The 18,505-nt window shown below is 35.3% G+C and overlaps 1 protein-coding gene across 6 annotated transcripts in view; it reads right to left on the minus strand.

The window, feature by feature from the left end:
- Window positions 1-3,904: 3,904 nt before the first annotated feature.
- FSD1L (fibronectin type III and SPRY domain containing 1 like) overlaps window positions 3,905-18,505 on the minus strand; it is a 69,713-nt gene continuing 55,112 nt past the window's right edge. For all 6 annotated transcript variants that reach the window (XM_059411150.1, XM_059411148.1, XM_059411149.1 and 3 more), the window contains 2 exons: window positions 15,569-15,657; window positions 3,905-9,934 (listed from right to left, as the gene is read on the minus strand). In XM_059411150.1, coding sequence (XP_059267133.1) covers window positions 9,812-9,934; window positions 15,569-15,657 — 212 coding nt within the window. In that variant the 3' untranslated portion in view covers window positions 3,905-9,811. The remainder of the gene's footprint in view (window positions 9,935-15,568; window positions 15,658-18,505) is intronic.

The following is an 18,505-nucleotide window of genomic DNA, read 5'->3' on the forward strand; positions in this document are numbered from 1 at the left end:
TGTGTTTAAAAGAACAAAAGAATAGATCATTATTGATGCATATTGCAATGCTTATGGTGAAATTTTTTTTAAAACTTTGAAAAAAGACATAAACATGGTAAGATATTAATAAAATACTAATATTTAATACAGTATTAATAACGGATATATCTGTGATGAGCATAGAGATGTTATCAACAATAGCCTCTATCTACTTCTCTGTATATTTGAAAATTGTCTGGACGCCTGGGTGGCTCAGTGGCTTAAGCCACTGCCTTCGGCTCAGGTCATGATCCGAGAGTCCTGGGATCGAGTCTCCTTGCTCAGCAGGGAGCCTGCTTCTCTCTCTGCCTCTGCCTGCCTCTCTGCCTGCTTGTGTGCTCGCTCGCTCTCTCTAACAAATAAATAAATAATTTTTTTTAATTGTCATAGTAAAAATTAAGGAAAAGGAAAAATTATGAGGTTCATAGAAAAGTTTTCAAAGGCATAACAAATCTTGTTCCATGTAAACCTAAAAAAAAAAAAAGGCAATTAAAGAAGAGGACTACACTGGATATCTTTTGAGTCAAGATCTTTTAAAATACAAGCCAACTGATTCGAGCATCTGTTTCTCCTATATAAATCACAGACATAGTGCATCACCTATGATTTCTACCTTTTTAAAGTGGTCCAAGGACTTACAGAAACCAGCAAAGGAATCAACTCAGAGCCCTAGTTTTGTTTTGTTTTTGCAATCCTCCCCTATCATTTAGAATTATCTTGGACACAACTATCTTATCAGCAACTTTTTTTTTTAAGCTCGTTAACATTTCCCTCAACTCTCATAATTTTTCATACTCATATTTTATTAGTTTATGTAATAAGTTGCATCATTACAACAATGACTGCCACTAGCATAAACATGTTTGTGAACAAACAGCTAACGGGAGGTAAATGTGTAACTCAACTAGTGTTGAGAAGCAGTACTTCTCCAGCATACCAGAAGGGAGCTGAGCTGTAAGCCTCCAGCTGTCAGTATGCTTTAACTTGGTCGGCCAATCCAAGTGGACAAAGGGTATGAGAATGGGTAAAAACAGCCTCTATTATAGGCAAAGAAATGTTTTAAAAAATAATTAAAAAAAATTATTTTAGAGTGAGCGTGTGAGCAAAGGGAGGGGCAGAGGAGGAGGGAGAGAATCTCAGACTCCCCATTGACCCTGAAATCATGCCTGGAGCCAAAATCAAGAGTTGGACACAACTGAGTCTCCCAGGCACCCCGAAGATCCATCTTCTAAAAATTACTCGAATGTGGGATTACAAACACATCCTGGCCCGCCCAAATATTGTGGGTCCTAAGGCAAGAGTACAAATGGAATCTAATCCCAACATCTTTTAAGTGTCCAGGTAAAGAACTATCAAATATTATGTATCTTTCTACCTTGGCAAATATTCCTTCCCAAGGAACAGAAATCTAGGATCAAATTTGGAATTCCTATATACTACATAAAGCGCAGCACGAGAGCTAGGACTGCTTGTTCTTCCCACAAGGCCGTGAGTCTGCATGCTTTTACCCGTTTCAGCTTACCACGAGTGTCCTGGTATGCATGCATGTGGATACCTGTCTGCACATCCAAGTTCCATCCACAGTACTCATGAGCTGCCACTTCTCAAGAGTAAGGGTAAATACACCTGTAGCACAGTCTGTTCTCAGGATTTGAGAGAGGCCTGCATCTGTTCTGGGATCAAGTTTTGGGCTGGTCAGGCAGGGAATTCTGGGGCTCTGGCTATCTGTGCATAGTGGGTAGAGGAATACAAACTACCAGGGGAGTACAATCCCTTGGTTCCTTCCATTTTTCATTCCGTGAAGAGAAGCACAGCCAGTGTGAGGATTGGGGCAGGGACCCCACTTGCCCAGGTCTAAGTACACACCACCCCCCCATGGTGTCATACTATATAAACTGTTAGACTTGCCTTTTCCATTTCCCATCATGAATACCTTTCCATCAGCAGCATATTCTGTAAAAGGTGTGTAGTGTTTCTTGCAAGCATCACATTCTAATCATTCTGGTGACCTTGTGCAAAAGAGGCAGAAACATACTACTACTAGTACCATCAGTATAAATGTAAAATGGTGGGCGCCTGGGTGGCTCAGTGGGTTAAGCCGCTGCCTTCGGCTCAGGTCATGATCTCAGGGTGCTGGGATCGAGTCCCACGTCGGGCTCTCTGCTCAGCAGGGAGCCTGCTTCCTCCTCTCTCTCTGCCTGCCTCTCTGCCTGCTTGTGATCTCTCTCTGTCAAATAAATAAATAAAATCTTTAAAAAAAAAAAATAAATGTAAAATGGTGTTTAGTAAAGGAAACACTTGACACTAAGTAGTGTTCAAATTCCTTAGCCTTCATTCCAGAGATTCAGACAGGCACACTTTTTTTTTTTTTAGATTATTTATTTGATAGAGCATAATTAGGCGGAGCAGCAAGCAGGTAGAGAGAGAGGGAGAAGTAGGCTCCCATAGGGCAAGGAGTCTGACATGGGGCTCAATCCCAGGGCCCCTGGATCATGACCTGAGCCAAAGGCAGATGCTCAACTGACTGAGCCACCCAGATGCCCAGACAGGACTGGTATTCATGGAAAGAACTCTAACTGAGGAAACAAACTCCCCCATAATAGTCTACATATTCATAACATTTATTGGGGAAGGGACATGCAGAAAGTATCTAGACAAGTATGTAACAATGGTAGCTTGTTAAGGCAGCGATTTACAAAAGGAGAGCTTTTAGAATTCTGGTAGCCCATTCTTTTCTTAAATTAACAATTAGGTTGCTTATATTGCTCTTGTAATGCTGCAATGAGTGCTTATTTGTGAGTATAAAGAGAAATATGTAGAAATGGAATTAACTCTTCAAAGGTATGTATATTTAATATTGCTCAACTCTTCTCCGCTCCATCTTCTATACAAGGGTACTGGTTTCTCAGTATCTTTGTTATGCTCTCCTCCCTATAACACAACGCTATCCAGTCTCTTTCCTTCATTCTTCCTTTGGTGAAAATGGTCATAGTTATAGGAGTTCCAGTCTCATATAGTCCCATTGACTGGTTTTCTTTCCTAAACAGATTTCAAGTTAGGTTCGGGGGACCTGGGTGGCTCAATGGGTTGGGCCTCTGCTTTTGGCTCAGATCATGATCTCGGGGTTCTGGGATCAAGCCCCGCGTTGGGCTCTCTACTTGGCAGGGAGCCTGCTTCCCCTCCTCTCTCTGCCTACTTGTGATCTCTCTGTGTCAAATAAATAAATAAATAAAATCTTTAAGGGAAAAAAAAAACGTAGGTTCTTATTCTAACTCTTTTAGCTACAATCTGCCAAAATGCAACCCAGGATGGGACAAGCTCCAAAGACAAAACTAAGTTCTTAATTTATAGTATAGTCATAGCATGTTTCATCTTCCATTTATAGCTGCACTGTATAAAAAAGTAGCTATTAGTAAGATGGCTTTTTATATTAAAATTAATTACAATAAAAAAATTAGTTGCTTGGGGTGCCTGAGTGGCTCAGATGGTTAAAGCCTCTGCCTTCAGCTCAGGTCATGATCCCAGGGTCCTGGAATGGAGCCCCACATTGGGCTCTCTGCTCAGCAGGGAGCCTGCCTCCCTTCCTCCCTCTCTCTGCCTGCCTCTCTGCCTACTTGTGATCTCTGTCAAATAAATTAAAAAAAATCTTTTTAAAAATTAGTTTCTTAGTTGAACTAGTTATATTTACACACAAGAGCTGCCTGGGCCTAGGGGCTACCATGTTGGACAGCATGAATATAGAACTTCCCATCACTGCATAAAATTCTGTTGGACAGCACTGCTCTAAAAATATAGGCTTTGGGGGCTTTTTATCTTCTCATCCCCAACAGCATGTTGTATATATTTAATAAAAATTGATAAAAATGCAAGCACTGAAGCAAAAGAAGGCTGAAAAAAGTTTAATTTTTAGATGAGATATTCCAGGTGCTTTTGTAAGAACTTAACTTGGTCATTCTATACAGGACATACAATCATTTCAACATACAAGTTATTCCACTTTGAATACTCTATTTTAAAAGTTTAAAAGTTTCTAGTTTAAAGTTTAACAGGCTTTGTCTTGTTTCCAAGGATAATGAGGCAATATGCTTATTAAAACACTACTTTGCAGAACTGAGTACCTTTTAAGTAGTTCATTAATGTTGTTCATCTGTAACTTATAGGTTAATCCTGAGGAATCAGAATTATTATCAGAACTGCATAGCAAAACCATATCCAGATAATAGACATACCAAATAATCTATAGATCAAGATAACCTATAGACTATTTAATAAATCCAATTTAAAGCAAACAAATGTTAGGAGAGATACTAAGTGATATCCATATTAACAAAGTTTTGAAATGCTTCATCAAATTTTTTTAATGCAACAAAAGTTGTAAAAATGTTAAGTGGGCACATATACCTAATATCATTTATCTCGTGACAACAAACCGGATATTTGGTTGTTTGGAAATAATTATTTGGGCTAAATTTACTCTGCATGTGGCACCGAGCAGTCATAAATGGAAAGTGCAAATCCCTGAATTAAAACATAGCTTAAATCACTTATATATGCTACCATTCTACACTGAAACCCTAATGCTGTGAGAGACATTTATAATTTTACAAAGTCTTGATACAGGGTAATAAACTTGATGAGAAAATACAAAAAGGCCACAGGTCATGCACAAACTAAAGACTGTTAAAGGGCATTTTGTTCAGGTAGGTTTTTGTTTTTGGTTTTTGAGGTCCTGGTGATACCACTTCAAGCACATGCTTTACGAAAACAAAGAGCATCTGGAAGTATCCCAACACTTAAATCCATTGTTAACTGAAAATAATACCTTACATTTACATAGCATTTTACTATGTTGAAGCAATTTCACATACTCCATTTCATTTTATTTCTCACAAATCCTCATAAATGTGAGATAAGCTAACAAGTTACAATTATTTTATTTAAGGCAGTGGAGGCCCAAAGATGAGAAACGATTTATGCAAACATCATAGATCTATCTAGTTAGTATATGGTAGAGCAAAAGTATTCCTTTTAATTAATTACTTCAAAAGAAATGAAACCAAAATACTTTTTAAATTATATCCAGAATTTTAAAGACTAGTGGTTTTCAATGTAAATTGCTCCAAAACTTTATATCTTAAAGCATGAATTAGTTATAAATTTGACTTAAAGAGTCTCCCTTAAATGGCAAATTAAGACTCCGTGCTGTGGTACCTTAGGAGATACTGAAAATGTTAAAAAATTATGCCTTCTTACAGCCCATATGCTTTCCAAAAATTTCCAATACTAATAAAAAGACCTTTTAACCACTCACAATTTGACTTTTTTTAAAACTGGTCCAAACTTATGAAGCTCCAAGCCAATGCAAACACATTCACCCACATTCTGTCCTACTTACTGTGAAATCCTCCACGTGCCCATTCCCAAGGACCAACTTACAGTGAATGGGTATCATTAAGAAAATATATCAGGTTAAACTAACATAACTCAAATGATTATGAATCAAAAGTCAGTACCTTATATTGACTTAGAAACAACAAATACTGTTTTAATTTAGTAATTGGGTAGTCTGAGGAGAAAAGTACCCTGGAAATCTCAATTATTTATTTCTAAGCCAGTACTAACCTTTATATGGCAAGTCAAAAATGTCTTTTCAGTAAAAATAACATATACCAAATGCAATCCATTTAAACTCCAAATTACTCAAAAAGCCTTATGTATTTACATTAATCAAATACTCCAGGTAACAAAGCATATCAGGTCACAAATATTTGTATAATATGAATACTGTAAGATACACACAAAACTAAAACTATATTGAACATGAGGTGATCATTCTGTAATGATAAAGGAAACATTCATGATCTTATTATAACGTTCCAGTACCAGCATTATGAAATGTACATTTTGGTTAAAAATAGCAAATAACTTTATGGTTACTCGGGTGTTGAGTAAATTTATGCTGACTACACATTTCTGTAAAAGAATATATCCAGTTTAAAATAAAATCAAGGAAGAAAGTTTTCTAGACCCATTTTTTGTGACTATATAAAGTGAACCATATTATAAGCAGTCAATTTGAATTTTTTATAAACCGCAACAAATTTACTTTTTAGAATTTCTGACTTATTAACAAAACATTGTTTTTAAGATACAAACTTTGTCACATTCCTCAAAAGTAGCAAAACTATATGCACAGTAAATCAAACTTCATTAATTATGGAAATCTAAATACAATGCATTGATGCCATGTCACAGACACTTAAATATCTGTTGTATGAATTAGCTGATGAATGGACACTGATCTAATAAACACGGGTTTTAAAAAAAAAGAATTATGATAACAGATTTTAAAAATAAAAAGAATTATGGTGATTTGAATACAGTCCTTAGTATTTTTAGCTTGGAACCACAATATTTTATAGTAAGAAGTCTATAGTGTCCTCTTCCAGAATACTCTTTGAAATAATCATTTTCTGTGTATACCCTTTTCCAATTTTCTTCCATGTTTTCAAAAGAAACAAAAATAAATAACTCTAATTTTAGAAGTATAGGTAGTCATGAAATGGAGTATGTTAGCCTTATTAAACTCCTTCATTACAAATTATTTACTTTATTTGTACCACTAAGGATCAGTCACAAAAAATTCCAATTATACATGATACTGTTCATACTTTAATAAATGAGCAAATACAAGCCATATGTTTCTTCAAAAGATAATACAGGGAAAGAATTACTGTTTGCAGAACAAAGTAGGCCAAGTCTAGCTGTATAGTGGCAGTTAATGGTTTGTCGACATTACCAGACGCCATCAATAAAACCCATGTACAGACAGGCACACCTCTAATACCTTCATTTTATTTATCTACACCCGGAACCTTCAAAGAATCACTGTATATTAAATTTCTATGTGCTCTCAGTTATCAAGTGTTTGATATATACATATTTACCAAAAGTTAAAGACATATGTGACATGGTAAGCCCAAATAGTCAAAATGAATTCTAAAAAAATTCTTTTCTAAAGTGCTTAAGGCAATTCCTTCATTTCTTTATTCAGTTTACTAGGACTGATTTGGGATTCAACTGCTAAAAGAAATACTAAATGCATGTTTTTATATGACAACTTTTTTATACCTGTGATACATCCATTACTGTCAACCTCTCATGCATTTCTTTTACAGAAAGCAATCACGTTTGACCAGCCAAAACAAATAGTAATAAGTAAACTAACAAAGAATGTCTGAAAGGGTATACTCTCTTCCCATAATGCATTAAATTGAGCAAAAAGGCCCAATATTTTTTAATTCAAATACCAATGAGAATGTTATATATTATCCTCAAGTTAAGAGTTACCTTAATGTGAGACTATTTAAATAGGCACTATTGTTGATTATTTTCTAGTTTGAAAATGAGGGTGGCAAACTCTTCCAGTTTAACTTAACACATACAAACTCAAAACCCTCCACGTTTTGTTCTTTATATCTAGAGACCTTTAAGAAGCACGTAAGAGGAATACCTCAGATTCTTATTTTGAGTAAATGAATTTTCCAAATGAGTATTAGAAAAGTTTATATGAAGGGTTTCAAATGATGGCATGAGCACATTAAAGACTCATATGCACTCCTCCAGCCCCTGATTATTATCTCCTCTTCTCCACATCCCTGCAATAGAAGGCCCTCACCAGTATAATAACATAACGGTCTCTGGCTCAAACGTCAGTTGACACTGCATGGGGGCATGGAACAAGAGCACACTTAGAGGAAGAAGGCACTGAATTAAAGAGAAGACAATTACATAAGACATAACAGTAAAAAATTTTATACAAGAACTTCTGGCTTTTTCTGTGTTATTTTTGCTAAAATATACATGTGAAACACTGTTCACATTAAAGCAGCTCCACTACTAAATTACTGCTTTCAGATTTGACTCTATGAAAGAGAATTATAACTTCCTGTTTCCTTAAGTCCTTGAATAATCCCACTGTAGGGAACAGAACACTCAAAAAATTTTTTCAAAATCTCTAGGAAGAACAAAAACTAAAATTCTACTTGTCTGGAGGATCAAAAGGGTATCTATTGACATATTTCATTCTCTCAACTGCCTTATAAAACTACCTTTAAAACTCTCTTTAAAACTACCAATATGTCATGAGACAATGGTGGACAGATATAAATGTCTTCTGAAAAAAGAATATCAAGTTCAAATAAAACTTCTCGTTTAGGTTTGTTTTACCAATAAACAAAACATCCTATCAGTAAGCAGTAAACTTTAAGAGAGAATGAGCTATCCCTTTCCACAGGACTTTCTGTAAAAGGTAACTCAGCTATAAGCAGCAACAGTCACTTTTTGGGAGAAGGTTGTCTTGACACAATACACTTAAAATGAGAATGAAAGAAAGTCAACATGAGAATGCTCAAGGGATCCTTAAATACTGTAATCACAACTTTCAGTTTGGCTCAAAGAACTTGTATTACAAATTTTAACCAATTAAAAAAAAAATAGGTATGTTCTGCCCAATAACCATGCATGGGTTTTACTCACTGTTTAAGACACTTTCCCTAAATTTGGGAAAGATTCTTCTATGATGATTTTTGGAAGAATTATACCCTTTTAGAAAATAAATGAATGCTGCAAAAGGATTAAAAGAAAAATAGTTACGTTTGAAAAATTTATGTGGCAAATAAATCAGAAATACATAGGAATCTTTCAAAACACTTGCTTAAACCATTCCAAACCTTATTAAAAAGGACACATAAATGACTTCGGTATAGTTTCAGGCACCTCCCTTTATAACCCATCCTTCTGAGATAAAACTTAAATGGTGTAGGTTTTCCGACCTCATATGTAACTTTAACATTTCATTCCTGCTTGAAATATTAAAAATCAGTATAATTATCAATTATTACCAAATTCAAGTGGGAATTTTACCAAGATAACTATTAAAGGTAGTATTAAACTAGACAACAAAATCAAAAAATAGAAAGCTTTTAAAAATCTTATCCATCATCCAAAATGATGGAATGAAAAGAAGTCTAACTAAACAAGGCAACAAAACATATAAAGCATATCCCCCTTTGCCACTGTTAGTGCAGCAGGTAAAAAACTAAAGTATCCGTGATTTTAAGCTACTATGCCTAGAAACTCTTCCTATCCACTCTATTTTGAGTTTTAACCATAAGAGAAATATCACGGTATTTGGAAAAGAGAAAATGATATGTAATCTAGTCAGTAAACAAAAGAGGATAATTTAGCAAAACCCAACTTACTTACAAAAAGAGAAAAATAAACCATTATAAGAAAACCTTTCTAGTATCCCCAACCAATTATTTCAATTTTTAGAAAACCTTATAAGACTGTATTTTTGTTAAAGCTTCGGTTTAAGAATATAGTAATAGGTAGTGATGAGATAAAGAAAAAGTGTAGAGGAAAGAGGACAAGTTTTAAATGCTTTCCCCTCAGGTCCTAGGGCTACAATATGTAACTAAACATATTAGAAGGGCCAAAGTAAACCAAGAAACACAAAAATGAGTTTCTATATAAGTATTTAAACACTGCCTTTCTTCCCATTTATTCTTCAAAGCATCAGTTTCTTCCTTGGTGTCTGCTTGCTTGAAGATACTGCGCAGTAGACTCCTGTGAGTACTTTGCATTAGATGCTTAATGGTAACACATTCCAGGCCTTAAAGCAGAGCGTAGCAAACCTGATTTTCACCACTCATAAATTTCTGGGATTAGCAACTGCACAGAAAAGGCCACCCAATCAGAAGGGGGGTAAACATATTCTGAGTAAGCATTACTGAGTAACATTGTTTAGGCTGCTTGCTGAACCAGTCATTCCATTTTCAGTTTTCTGAAGTGTTCTCACAGCACTTGGAACCTGCATCCCAGTATTCAAAGAAAGTCCACCACACCAAACCTAAGAAAAGACAAAACAAAGCTTCAGTCAGCTTTCAAATCATTAGAACTTAGGTGACCCTTAAAGTTCCCTTTGAAAGGCAAAATGCGGGTGCCTGGGTGGCTCAGTGGGATAGGCCGCGGCCTTCGGCTCGGGTTATGATCTCAGGGTCCTAGGATCAAGTCCCGCATCAGTCTGCTTCCTTCTCTCTCTCTCTGCCTGCTTCTCTGCCTACTTGTGATCTCTCTCTGTCAAATAAATAAATAAAATCTTAAAAAAAAAAGAAAGAAAGAAAGGCAAAATGCTACATATGTGAACATCAACAAATTCCAATTGATAACCTTCATATTTGAACTGAGGGGAAGTGGAAAGGCTAACTCAAGAGTCTTTTAGAACCACTGAGGCCAGAGTGCATGGGTGACTCAGTGGGTTAAACCTCTTCTTTCTACTCAGGTCACAATCTCTCCTGGGATTGAACCCCAGTGTCAGGCTCTCTGCTTGACTGAGAATATGCTTCCCCCTCTCTCTTTGCCTACTTGTGATATCTCTGTCAAATAAATAAATAAAATCTTAAAATAAAAAAATAAAACCAGCGAGGCCAGAGGAAGTCTTTGCGGAAGCAGAACACACTGGAGCTGCACACAATAGAACTAAGGGCTGCAGAAATTTTCAGATGAAATTTTTAGGGTTAACAGGCAAAAGACATTGGCTGTTATTACTGTTGCTAACCTTCACAACCAAGAGAAGTGCACAAAGAGCCAATTTCCTATAGATTGTGATAATGAAGTGTGGCCTGAGACTATAGGAATCTAACACTCCTTTGTAAACAGAGGAAAGCCCATTATTTTCTTCCCTCACTTGTTAACAGTAAGAACTCTTTCATAATTCTTTAAAGACTTCTGAGTAAAGTGCAAATGGCAATATCCACATAAACCATATTGTCAGTCTATTAATTGCCATAAATTTAAGTTTATGAAAGATGAAAGTGCTCTGCTTGCAAACAGAGTAGGTACCATTCAGTAAGGTGAGTAATAACTGATTTGGAACAGACTCAAAAGAATTAAAATAGAAAGAATGGATCAGTTAAAGTATCCTTAATGCTGGTTTGCAGCAGACATAGCTTGAGACAAGGGACCTTCTAGAAACTCTTCAAATATTCTAGAAACTCTTGAAATATTCTAACCTTCAATCGTGTCCTAAAGTGTTTAGTATTTATTAAGTGATTATAGTATTGTACCAAAGAATGTACTGACCTGTGAATTTCATAACTGTATGATTAACATTCCAAATTTTTAAAACTAGCAACTGTATGATTAACATTCCAAATTTTTAAAACTAGCATGTTCAGTAATGATAGCACCCAAACACAAAAGCAGCTCTGTGATTATAAAACCTACTATATAACTTCTTTGGAAATTATTTAAGTGATTTCCAAACCTATTTACTCAAAACATCTAGCACGGGGCAAATCAATAAAGAAAGGTTAGCCTTTTTCAGAAAGTCTTTTTCAGTGGCACTGGAACTCTTAGAATCCATATGTAAAAAAATAGATCTCAAACCATACCTGGTACCATATACAAAAAATAACTCAAAGTGGATCACAGATCTAAATGTAAAACCTAAAACCAAAAAATTTTAGGAAGAATGCAAAAGAAAATATCTTTGTAAGCTTGAGTTAGGCAAAGCATGATGTATAAAAGAAATACATGGATAAAAAGGACTTCATTAAAATGAAAATTTTCTCTTCAAAATGCTCAGAAAATGAGAAAGTCCACAAATTGGGAGAAAATATTTGTAAAACAGTTATTTGATAAGGGACTCATATCCATCACACATAAAGAAATCTTAAAACTTATTAATGAGAAAACAAGTAACCCAATAAAAAAACAAACTGTAGGGGCACCTGGGTGTCTCAGTCGTTAAGTGTCTGCCTTCGGCTCGGGTCATGATTCCAGGGTCCTGGGATCAAGCCCCGCATCGGGCTCCCTGCTCAGCAGAAGGCCTGCTTCTCCCTCTGCCTGCTGCTCCCCCTACTTGTGTGTGTGCTCTCTCTCTCTCTTTCTCACTATCAAACAAATAAATAAAATATTTAAAAAAAAAAAACTGTAGATACTTCACGAAAGAAATTATACAAATGGCAAATGTGCACATGAAAAAATGCTCAACATCATTTATCCTTAGGAAAATACAAGTTAAAACCACAATGAAATACCATTACATGCCTATTAATATTGCTGAACAACAAAAAATCTGACAATATCAAATAATGGCAAGAATGTGGGGAACTTTCATATATTGCTACTAGGAATGTAAAAGTAACGTAGTCTGGAAAACATTTTGGTAGTTTCTTTTAAAGTTAAACATGCACTTTCAAGTGATCTATATCCTCACCCATAGGTATTTACCCAGGAGACATGAAAACAAATATTCACACAAAAACGCATTTGCGAATATTTACAGTGCCTTTATTCAAAATTGCCAAAAACTGGAAAGAACCCAAAAGTCCTTCAACTGGTGAGTAGATGAATAAGATTTGGTATATACACAGTCAGTAATAAAATAGACACTCACCAGCAATAAAAAGAAGGGACTATTGATAAACACAACATCGGTGAATTTCAAATGCGTTATGCTACAGAATCAGAAGTCTACATACCATACAATCCCTTTTCTGTAATATTCTAGAAAAGGCAAAACTATGAAGACTAAAACCTGGTTAGTGATTGCCAGGGCTGATTATGATCTGAGAGGTCCACTACAAAGGAAGATGACTTTTCTGGGGTGATAGAAATGTTCAATGTCTTGATTACAGTGGTGTTACACAACTGTATACATTTGTCAAATCCCAAAGAACTGTATACTCCTATAGATTATCCTCAATAAAGCTTACTTTTAAAAAGAGAATTAATCTTGTACACAAAAAATTAAAGTTACCTAGTTAATAAAGTCTTTAATGAAGGAAAAAAATTATTCCTACCAGTTTGAAATTACATTTCCTCATAATTACTAATGTAATTATGGCTTAATTATTTGGAATAAAAAGCAATAAACTCACGGGACGCCTGGGTGGCTCAGTTGGTTGAGCAGCTGCCTTCGGCTCAGGTCATGATCCCAGCGCCCTGGGATCGAGTCCCACATCGGGCTCCTTGCTCAGCAGGGAGCCTGCTTCTCCCTCTGCCTCTGCCTGCCTCTCTGTCCGCCTGTACTCGCTCTCTCTCCCTCTCTCTCTGATAAATAAATAAAATCTTAAAAAAAAAAAAAACTCACAATATATGCCTATTTGAGAAAGACTCAAACATAAAACTGACCCTTTTAGATGTAGGGGGAAAAATTACTTTGAGCTTCATGTGGTAAAAAAAATTTGTTCCTGATTGGCCTACTTGGAAAAACAGCCCAAAACACATAATACAGCAGAGGTTTATGGCAAAGTACTACTAATAAAAACTTTCTCTAAATCCTTAAGTATTTTTCTATGAATAACTTCATTCACTGATCACTTTTACCTTTTAATGAAAAAACCAAGAGTCTTGGTTATTATAAATTTAAGATTTCAGGGTATCCAAAGTGAATTATCACTATGAATTGTGAGATTTAAAAGTATTGTGTTTAAACCCACATATACCCTGAATACTTTCTTCTCATAGTTGAGAAGCTACAGTCAGGATAATGATGGAAGAAGACACATAAAACATTCCACCAACCCTACAATGGAAATATACCATTCTAGAAGTAGCCCTCCAAATTACGGAAAGCTCTAGCCAGAATAATGAGGCTCTCGACTATATTGCACAACTCCCCACAGTAACCCAAACTTACAGAGAGGATAAAGGAGTTGGAAGAAGCAGAAACATCTGCTTAATAAAAAAACAAATTCAAACCAAGTTTCATTTTGTATGGAGAAAGCATGACTTTTCCTTGCACAAATCAACCTGAAATTGAGTGGTCCTGAATATATGTGTGTCTGCCTACCACATGTGGACTGTCATCTAGTACTTTACAAAGATGACACTGCACTGCAGCAGAAAAGGGTGATGCATTGTCTCAGTAAATGGTCCTGGAACAAGCAGATACCCACAAGGAATTTAAGAATTCCTGACACATAAGTTGACCCCAACTTCATACCAAACATAGCAATTCTACATTGTACTTGTGTTGCAAATGCAGTCTACATCTAAAGGTACAAAATAAAAGAAATATTTCTATCATAAAAAAAAAAAAAAGCACAAGGAAAAGCTTTTAGAAGAAAACAAGAATATTTTCCTAACTGTGGGTGAAAAAAGATTTCTTTCGTTCTTTTTTTTTTAATTAAGATTTTATTTATTTATTTGAGGGAGAGCACACACGCACCCAAGAGTGTGAGCAGGAGAAGAGGGAGGGGCCGAGGGAGAACTGGACTCCCCACTGACCTGGGAGCCGGATGCAGAACTCCACACAAGACAAAGACAGTTGCTTAACCAACTGAGCCACCCAGGCAGCCTGAAAAAAGATTTCTTAAATAGAACACAAAAAGGCTAACCATAAATTTTTAAATTGATAAATTGAGCAACATTAAAATTAACAACTCTTGTTCATCAAAAGACACCAATAAGACAGGGAAAAGAAATTTACAATACATATATCTGGCAAAAGACTCAGGGTATTTAAAGTACTCCAGATCACTCAATAAGAAATAGGAAGAGGACTCAATAGAAATACAGGCAAAAGACTTGAGCAACTATTTTATAAGAGTATACCTAAATAGTCAATAAACATTAAAAAAATACTTTTAACAGCACTAGTCATCAAGGAAGTGCAAATGAAAAACCACAATTCAATATATCATACCCCCTAGAAGGACTAAAACTTAAAAAAGATACTACCAGATGTTGATAAAGATGTAGAAGAATCAAACTCTAATATACGACTAGCAATAAATTAGTATAAGCAACAACTTTGAAAAACCCTACAAGAGTTGATTACATACCATATCATCCAGCAACTCTAATCTCAGTTATATACTCTGATGGAAATATATACATACATTTACCAAAAGACATGAATAAGAATATTCATAGCTATTCTATTTGCTAATGCCCCAAAGGGAAACCACTCAAGAACCCAATGGATATATAAATGATGAAAGTCACATAATGGAAAACTGTACATATAAATACAATGAGAAACTATAAGAATGAATACCGCACCACAGAGAACAAAAATAAATCTCACAAACATTATGTTGAACCAAAAAGATATAGCAGGATTCGATATACAAAGTTGGAAAGGAGGCAAAATGAATTTCATGGTATTAAAACTCAAGACACTAATACCACTTTGCTGCCTGACCAGTAGGCACTAGAAAGAGGCACAAGGAGACTTATGGGGTTCTGGTAATGTTCCGTTTCTTGATCTAGACAGAGGTTACAAAAATGTGTACAGTCCTATAAAGAGTCATCAAACTGCATTCTTATAATTCACATACTTATATGTAGTAATATTTACTTCATTAAAAATACCAAAAGACACAACCACAGATTTGGGAGAGGTAGATTAGGGAAAGAGGGAAGAATATGGTAAAAAAAAAAAAAAAAAAGATGTTTGGCTTCCCCAAATATATAGCAAAGATTGTTCTCCTTAAAGTTGCCAAACGAAATAAAATAAAAATTAGGTACTAACCATGAAGCCAGGTAGTACTGGCTGAGTAAATTTCGTCTTAAAGGAATACAACAACTGTTTTGAGCTTGCATCATAGAAAGAAAGTTGACCTAAAAGGGAAAAAAAAACACACCTAATTTATTATAAGAAACATTTAATTAAATCTGACATATCATCATGAGTGCAAGTAATAATATGTATTTTGGCACTTTTTTAAAATTACAAACTATAACGACTAGACTCAGAAATTCTCACTTGAAAATCAGTAGTATACATGCTTAAGAGAAAGCCCAAATCTAGTTTTCTTTCCTGATTTTCAGGATCTCCATAATGCTTCTATAATCTGGCACTATTCTATTTATTCAACTATAAACTATTTGTTTTATCATTATTTAACAAATGGTTTCCTTAACTCAGTTAAAACCAGGCTATTTCTTCCTCACTTTTACCCTAACCAGTCTCTATATCAAAATCCTATTATAATTTAAGGCTTATTCTATTAAACTCTGTCTTCCAAACATTTGCAGTCATACTCATTTCAGTCTCTGAAATCATGATTATCATTGCTTCTGCTTTGTTAATTTTAAAAATACCCTCACAGTCTGTCTTTCAACATGACCACGCAACTAAAATAACTTTCTGACCACCTAGCTGTCCAACCTGATGGCCTCCTGACATCTGTTACTGCTTCTTGAAATTCTTGTCCCATGGTATCTCTAACTCTGAGGATATCTTCTGTCTCCTTTTCTCCTATTCTGAATGTAGATGCTTGTCTAGGTTCTGTTTTCTCTCTACAATATTTCCTTAATGACTCAGCTGCCACCAAACAGAGAAGAGAAACTAGTATTTATGTCTACCATTAAAGCACTGCGTTCTTTATATACAGTACCTCAAAACATTAAGCAACTTATGTATGGTCACAAAGTTAGTAAAAAGCAGATCAGTAACATTTAATCGTTCTTCAGTAGCCACTCTGATGCTGTGTCTAACATTTAGCTTTAGCTCTACTTCTCTTCTGACTTCTAACATTGAATTTCTAAGTATTAGCCAGCCATGCCACATGGTTGTCCTGCTAGCATCTCATCTTTCTCCAGGACTATGTTCCCTATGCTGCAGATGACATACCATCCCCTTGACCACACTGGCTGGAATCTCAGTCATCTTCAACTCTTCTTTGTTCGCCCTCCAAACCATATTTATCTACTGAGTCCTATGAAGTCTGCTTGTCAGAACCATCAAATCCATTGCTCCTGATTCCCCACTACTCGGGCCCTTGTTACTACTAATCACGCAACAAACATTTATTAATGGCTTGCCATGTAAATGCACTTGCCAGGCAATAAAGATATAATACCTAAGAAGATAAACATGGTCCTGCCTGCACTGCTTAAAGACTGACTCCTGAAAAGTCTTAACCCTGTATTTGAAATCTCTTCCATATTTAACCACCTACTCTCCAATATTTCTAAAATTAGGTTATCATCATATGACTACAGTTTTCTAAAATGCACAAAAACCCCCTTCCCTCGACTACTATAAAAAAATCAAGCCTCTTATTATTCAAGGCTCTCAGAATCAGATTCCATCCTACATTACAACTCCTTCCTGCACCCTATGCGCTAGGCTAGCAATTACACTTCTCACTTTGAGGAACCACAGAGTATGAGAAAAGAGACAGAAGAAGAGAAGCAAAAGGTATGTTGAGAGTTGGAAAAGAAAAAAAAATGTGTCAATAATAACATGTATCCCCAGGGAAATTATAAAAAGAATGCTGCAAAACTAACATGTCATCACCAAAATTAAATCAAGACAAAGTTAACTCTTCTCTTTTGAGTAACTAGGTAGAAGGCTCAGCAAATTATTTGGACATGATGTTACTTAAAACGGTAAAATTGCATTTTATTAGCTTAAAGTGTCAACTTGGAGAAAAGTATTTAGGGAATTACTTTTCCTCCTACTTTGACAATTTCATCTTCAAAATTCTTATAGGAGTGCCGGGGAGGCTCAGTCAGTTAAGTGTCTGACTCTTGAATTCAGCCTGGGTCATGATCTCAGGGTCATGAGATTGAGCCCTGTGCCGGGCTCCATTTAAAACATAGGGCCTGCTTAAGAGTCTCTCTCTTCTGCTTCTTCTACTTTGCTCATGCTCTTTATTATCTCTCTCAAAAAAAAAAATATATATATATATGTAGACAGATAGATATAGATAGATGATAGTAGAAAAGATACTTATCAAATACCTAGTTCAAAAAGCTAGTCATTAAGTCATATTACTAGAAATTGTGTTGCCAAATCACACGTCTTATGATGGTCAGAAATTGCATGACCTACTTTGAGAACCAATCTTTAAGAAATATGTTGACATAGTATGTAACCATAGCAGCTTATAAAGATTTGGAAAAATTAAGCTGTAAGAAAAATGACTGATGGTAGAGAGAATGTACAGTCTGGAAAAAGACCAAAAGAAGTTAACGTTAATAGTTTTTAAACAAATAAATATTATCATGTAAATGTGAATTAGGGAACATAATTCTTTGTTTCTTCAGATGACAAAATTTAAGGACAGTAGTCTCAGAAGTTATAAGGAAACAGAGTCAATTTGCAAAAAACCTTCTACTACTGAGTACTATCCAATGGTGAAATAAGCTGTCTTCCAAGACAATAAGCTTCACATTAGAAAGTTCTTCAAGTATAGGAGTGACAACTACATGAGATATAGTTGATGAAATAACTGTAAGGATATTAACTGTATAGTAGGTAGACTAGACAATTTCTAAAGTCCATTCCAACTTGAAAAATCGGACTCCACCATTCTTTACAGGTAATAAAATAGGTCAGGTAGGAATTAAAATGGACAGAAAAACTTTAATGCTTAAAACTAAATTAAGGAAATCATTCTTTCAGACTTATTAAGCATATATATATAGATGAGTGCTTTTATAACGCTTCAGGCAAACA

The sequence above is a fragment of the Mustela nigripes genome, chromosome 9 (genome assembly GCF_022355385.1).
Source record: "Mustela nigripes isolate SB6536 chromosome 9, MUSNIG.SB6536, whole genome shotgun sequence".
Classification (NCBI taxonomy): domain Eukaryota; kingdom Metazoa; phylum Chordata; class Mammalia; order Carnivora; family Mustelidae; genus Mustela; species Mustela nigripes.